This window comes from Malurus melanocephalus, unplaced genomic scaffold, assembly GCF_030028575.1.
Source record: "Malurus melanocephalus ecotype Western Australia unplaced genomic scaffold, MMel_1.1 scaffold_436, whole genome shotgun sequence".
Classification (NCBI taxonomy): domain Eukaryota; kingdom Metazoa; phylum Chordata; class Aves; order Passeriformes; family Maluridae; genus Malurus; species Malurus melanocephalus.
In genome coordinates this window covers 273,812-279,957 of record NW_026623668.1, presented here as the reverse complement: position 1 = coordinate 279,957, position 6,146 = coordinate 273,812, and the positions used below count along the sequence as shown (strand labels likewise).

General features: G+C 37.3%; 1 protein-coding gene across 4 annotated transcripts in view; it reads right to left on the bottom strand.

Moving 5' to 3' along the window:
* Positions 1–6,146, bottom strand: part of SATB1 (SATB homeobox 1) — a 92,524-nt gene that overhangs the window by 68,489 nt on the left and 17,889 nt on the right. For 2 of the 4 annotated variants that reach the window (XM_057380099.1, XM_057380102.1), the window contains exon 2: positions 2,221–2,456. In XM_057380099.1, coding sequence (XP_057236082.1) covers positions 2,221–2,431 — 211 coding nt within the window. In that variant the 5' untranslated portion in view covers positions 2,432–2,456. Of the gene's footprint in view, positions 1–2,220; positions 2,457–5,157; positions 5,228–5,319; positions 6,128–6,146 lie in introns of those variants that run through there. The other 2 variants (XM_057380101.1, XM_057380100.1) reach the window with 2 other exon arrangements.

Here is a 6,146-nt window from a genome sequence, read left to right as displayed (position 1 = left end):
TTTTTTTTTTTTTTTTTTTTTTTTTTTTTTTTTAATCTGAGTGAGACTGGCCAGGAAGGGAGAGAAGACCAAAGCAGAAGCAGTACATGCAAAGTGGTGTTTACTTCACTGATTTTAAATAAGCTGTGGACACACACGATTCATGTGCAAAAAGGTGGTGGTTTGTTTTTTGGTTTTTTTTCTCCCTTCCAGGCTCTCACAATTGATGTTTCACCTACTACCRTCTGACTCAGACTAAGGGCTCAAAATTCTTAAGTAGTTTCACCAGTAATTCCTGAAGATAAACCGTAAGCAAAGCTTCATTCTAACAAACAGATACATCCAAAACCAGCTAAAGCGTATTTGTTTTCCCCCTTATCAGTTGCTACAAATTAAGCCATGGTCAGGCAAAAGACACAGGTACTTTGCTGCATATCACCGCCCTTTTTGCCAGCTACATGTTTTCCTAAGTTGCTGCATTTTGTAAAATGTGGCACTTTAATCACCACAGGAGAGCCTCCTGGCCAAATTTTGAGGCACAGCTTAGAAAATCAGAGGTGGATCCTGGTGGTGTGACACAGGTATCATCTGACTACAAATCAAGCCACTAAATCTTTTAGCAAACTGTCACTAGTGTCCTTCTGTTAATGTGAAAAATGTTATACAGGAGAGCACAATCTCAGCTGGCTGATCACTCCTGCTAGTACTTGGCAAGACCTCCAAGTGCACCAACTTCATAACCTTCTAGTATTAAAGGGGAGAGCATTGGTCAGTGCTCCTTGCTAAAAATACAGCATGATTTAAACCTGAAGGCAGTGTTAGAGCTTTTGCTGAAGGTTTACGAGTCTGTGTAAACAGCACGTCTGCCATAAGGAGCAGTGAAGTCTGTAGAATCCTTGTCTAAAACTGTCCTGGCATTAAAGTTTGCTGTGCAAATATCACATAATACCAGAGACAGCTGAAATCTCCTATTTAGGAATTTATGGAACTTATATGTTTGCAGGCGTCAGAAAGTCCTTTTTATACAGCCCCACTGCTTCACTGTACAATGTTAATGCACTCTGCTTGAAAAGCCGTAATAAATTATATTTTTAATGCTCTTACCCTGGCTTTCTTAAGATGCATACATTCTTGGCAAACAATCAATAAATAGGGTAATCATGAGCAGAGGCCAAAGAATTTGCTGAAGTGCTGTTTTTCCATTTTTAATAGATAAAGATCTAACAATACGGACTGCTGTGTCTGTTCATTTCAGGATCAATATATTCTTTGTTTTCGCCAAACCGAGGAAAAAATAAATGATTGTACGATAAATGTTATGCATCAGACACAATGAAATTCCTCTGCCTTCTAACTTTGTGCATTTAATAGTCTTGGTTGCATTTTGCACTTTGCTTAGCAAATACAAGAAAAATCTGGATTATAAACATAACTGATTGTACTAGGAAAAGTAGAGGCTGTTTTAAGACATATRCCAAATTACATGCAGCATGTTTTGATTTAAATTAGCAAGCATGCAGGACATGGTCAAAAAGACCTACACATTTTSATAAGTAAAATTTGTATATTATTGTCCATTAAAAGTATTTTCAATGCAAACAAAAACCATCCATATACAAACATCAATGATTCTAAATGTGCCTTTTCCTTGTGTAAATGTCTAATTACAGCAAACCAGCCACTGAAAAATATGACACCCAAGTTGTTCATTGTTCAATAATGAATTGTACTTAAGAAAATAAACTGCGAAGATTGACATCATAAATGACTTTTCCAATGTGATACCTAAAGATTTACACTCTCTCCTTTAAACCAACTTGCAACTGCTATGGAAATACTGCTGCCCTTCCAATCTTAGGACCATCATTATGAGGAAAGGCGAGAATTTGTTTTGGGGGTTCAGTATTTACTCTTACATTTTTTTGCATTTYGTAGCCCAACGCTTACTCAAAGAATTAATGCAATATAATACTTAAATTTAAATGTAAGAATTTGCTTTAATCAAAGCAGCTAGCCTTTACCTTAACAAAAATCAGACTCCACCCTGAAAAGCAAGATGCTCCACCCAAGAATGAAGCTTACATTTCCCAAATGTGATTTATATCAGAATTGGGAATATATTGTATTTTAGAATGGAGATTTTAACCTGAAATATAAATGAGGTAGAGTCTGCAAAAGTATGCTTCCCCCCCAAATATTAYAAATCATATTTCTCTAATGCAGAATTATCAAAAGTGTTACCTTTTCTAATATTAGTTTTCATCAGGTGTCCAGAGTGTTTTAAAGGCACTCCTTGCATTTTAGTTCCTGTACTTCCAAGTCTTCCTCTTCCTAATGGGCTCCCATTCTGTTCCAAGCGCGCAATTTTGGCTGGTGGACCCTTCGGATCGCTTACATTGTTAGACATTTCTGAATGTTCTTTCCCCTGAGTTGCCTCGTTCAAATGATCCATACTCAGTCCCGCCTCTAAAGATCACCTGCCATGATTCAAAAAAAAAATATATATGTTGTACACGTGTGCGCATATGTATACGTATACAGCCTGCACATGTACAGAGACAGATATATATGTATCATAGGCTCATAAAGAAGAATAGGTAACTATTTCAACTAGAAAGAAATGCCTTTTTTAAAAGAAACAAACTTATTCTTCTAAAATTATCTCATACCCCCAGTTTACAGAGAGATTGTATCATAATCCAGTGGAACTATTTTTTTAAAAGCCAACCAGAGTACCTCTTCTAAAAAAAAAAATAAAATCTTTGGAGATATTCTACTAAAACTGAGAGAATCTAAGACTCATAGAAATGATGATGATTGTCAAGGTATGAGCTCCAAGACAGCTATTGTTACAAATCTCACAGAAAGGTTTGTTATTAATCGCGGATGTTTTTATTGTGGGGAAAGAGAGAAAGATTCTAATGAAAAATTTCTTGATCTATTTGATTATAAAATGGTTGAACAACATCAGGGAGATTGTTAAAACTTCAGTTGAAGGAGCAACAGATTTATTAGAGATGTAGACTATCGTCTATTTACAATTCCTCCCCCCCTTAAAAATAGAAGTTAGAAAAGAATTTGACATTTAACTTCAGAAAACAGTGGCGGGAGTTGGTTGCTTTTGAGTTTCCTAACCAATATTAGACAAAGAGTTTAGCAACTTTTGCAAAGTTCAAAATACGCCATTTTTCAGATGTTAGGCTTTAAGTGTTAAACAAAGTCATTTATTTAATTAAGAAAAATAACTGAGTAGTTTCTCACCAAACATAAAGCTGGGGAAAAAAATCTTCCCAATTTCTACAGTACTTTTGAAACCCTTAAATTAAAAAAAGAAAACCAAAACCTGGGTGATGCTGACACAGCCATTTGAAACCAAAAACCAGAATTTCAATAGCAAATTAGGAAAAGGTTTCTGCTTGATCGTACTTCCCTTTTTATAAACTTTTGAAACCTCTGTCCATGCATAACAATTACAGTTAAATCACTAGAAATCTCCCAAGACTAGAACATAACAGAGTAAGTTTTAAGGATTTTTGTCACTCATCAGAATCTGTTTTGCCAACTATATTGCAAAACCTTGCTGAGAGCAAAGGCATCTTTCTGGTTATGATTTCATTAATCAATACTGTTGTGATTGTTAGGCATTTTACCTACCTTTCCCTGACAGGGAAAGATATAACTACACAGACAATTATGTTACATAGACAGATACATATATATAAAAATATAATCTCTAAGGACAGGTCAACAGACATTAATCCATGAACTAGTATTTACATTAGCAAGTACAAATACTAATGCTGGGGAAGTCATATTTAGAAAGACCGGTGTGAATCGGRTAACTGCTACTTTCTTTCAGTTGCCTAGTAATTCAATACATTTTCTGCACATTTCAYAGCGAAGTTATTAAAGCCTAAATATCTTGAAATTTTTTATACATATACTTCTATGCCACTAGTATACCTGCCAATGACGATTTTGTAAACTATTTTTTTCTTGTTTGAACATCATGCTGTTTTTCCCCGATACGGTAAAGAAAGAGGCAATGCATTTATTCGAACCTTTACAAGCAACCTCAAGAATGCCACCAAATAGATGAAGTTCAGGCAATYGTTATTTTTCCTTATGCTGATAGGTGACAGGCTAAGGTTCACCATTCATCTTTACCCCATCTGTTTTAGGTCATGCGTTTCATTAACAGTAAACATGCCTATTTTAGCCACTTTTCAAAAAGATTTTTTTAAACTGTGTTAARTGTAACCTAAGCAAAGAATTACAGACTCAAACTGTTAGCATCTTCCGATATTTTGGATGATGCTAACATACCATAGGGCTGCTTTCCTGAGATTAGTCTATCTAAAGAAAAAGAGGATTAACAAAAAAGAAAAAAAAAAAAAAAAAAAAAAAAAAAAGGGGGTGTGTGGGGGGGAGAAAAGCAAAAGAAAATACACACAAGAAAAAGCCTCGAACAAGAAATTCCTCATCACTTTTGACAACTTCAGAAGTACTCTAAGGCACGGAGGTTCTTTGCTACAAAAAGTATCCAGTCATCATGAGTCAGAATTGCACTACATCATGTACAGTGAATAAAAGTGATAGATCACCACTTAGTTAATACACTGACTGCAACCAAAACACCAAATGGGTCATTTTCGCTTGGCCTGAGAATACCCACCCATCGGCATCCTTTCACCGCTTAGTCATCTTGTAAAAAGCTTTATGTTACAAAGCAAAATTACATGCACATAAAACACCTAATTTACTCWTTTAAACTCCATGCCCAAGGCTAAAGTTCACTGAAACCTCAGTTTGGAATAGTGATGAGCAACAACCAGCATGGCCTGCCCAGGGAGAGGGTGGCAGGAAAGACCTATCATCTCCGCCGGTTCCAGGCCAGGAGTTTCCCTGGGTTTCGCATTTAGGCATCTTTCACAACTACAAGTTTTCATCACAGATCAGTGAGAGAAGAGCACAATTTCAAGGCACAGTTTCCCGGAGCCAGCGTACACGGTACGGGCACACCGCGCAATTTCTGAATGAGAGTCGGTGCGGTATCTCCTTTTGTCGCGATGTAACGCTACCAGTATTATATTATTTCTTTCTCTCCTCCTGAATCAGCCCCCTCCCCATGCCTTTCCCCTCCTCTTCCCTCCCTCCCCCATAAAAACCCATAATCACATTTGAGAGAGGCTCCGCACTTATCCGTTCCATATGGCTCTCACAATCCAGGCCAAGCTTTCCCTGTGACCTTTTAAAGAGACAAAGAAGCAAAGTACTTATCTAGAAACAGAAACACTGCAGTTTTCTGAGTGAAATTAGCAAAACCGACCCGAAACTCACCACTTCAAAACTTGACAGCATATAAATAACAAAAACAAAGGAGGTTTCCTTTGCAGCCCGAGCTCTTGAAGAGGAAGAAGTTCAAGACTGATGTTTTTTTAGGTCCCCCCCTTTCTGAAGGGGGGTGGGGGGGCAGCAGACCTGAGGACTACTTCCCCTAATATTCTCTTATTTTTTTTCTTTTTTTTTCTTGTTGCTATTTTCTTCTAGGCGGGGAGGGGCAAAAACAGATAGCGAGAAACAGAGTAGCCATGAGCAAAAATGGCAATGGACAAAAAAACAGAGATTAAATATCTTTTCAGAGAGCCAGTTTTCGAGGTTTAGCAAACGGAAGACAGAGCTGCAGATCAAATTGATCAGACAAGTGTAACGCTCAAAACGAGGAATTAATAATTAAAAAAATAAGTAGCAGGTTTAAATTAAGGTGGAGGGTGACTGAAGTCTAGCTATCCTTTCAAAAATAAAACCAATGCGTAAAGGATCAAGTGAGAAAGGGGGTTATTAAAAAAAAAAAAGGCAAAGAAAAAAAAAGGCAGCTTTTCTATCCAGTGTGAAGAGCAGAAAGTCTACTTCTAGGTTGTCACTTACACTATTATTCTCCAATAGGCACCCAGAGGAGCAGCACACACAGAAGGAGCCCGCTCCCCTCCCCCTCCGCAAAAATACACACCGTAACAGCCCCCAAACTTTCTGCGGAAACCTCAGCCCCAGAGATCGCTACTGGAGATAAAAAGAAAAAAAAAGTGTAGAGAAAATTGCAGGAAAAGGCACTAAAATGCCACTTTTAATCTCGCCTTTGCGGTCCGAAGAGGGGAAAAAAAAAAGGC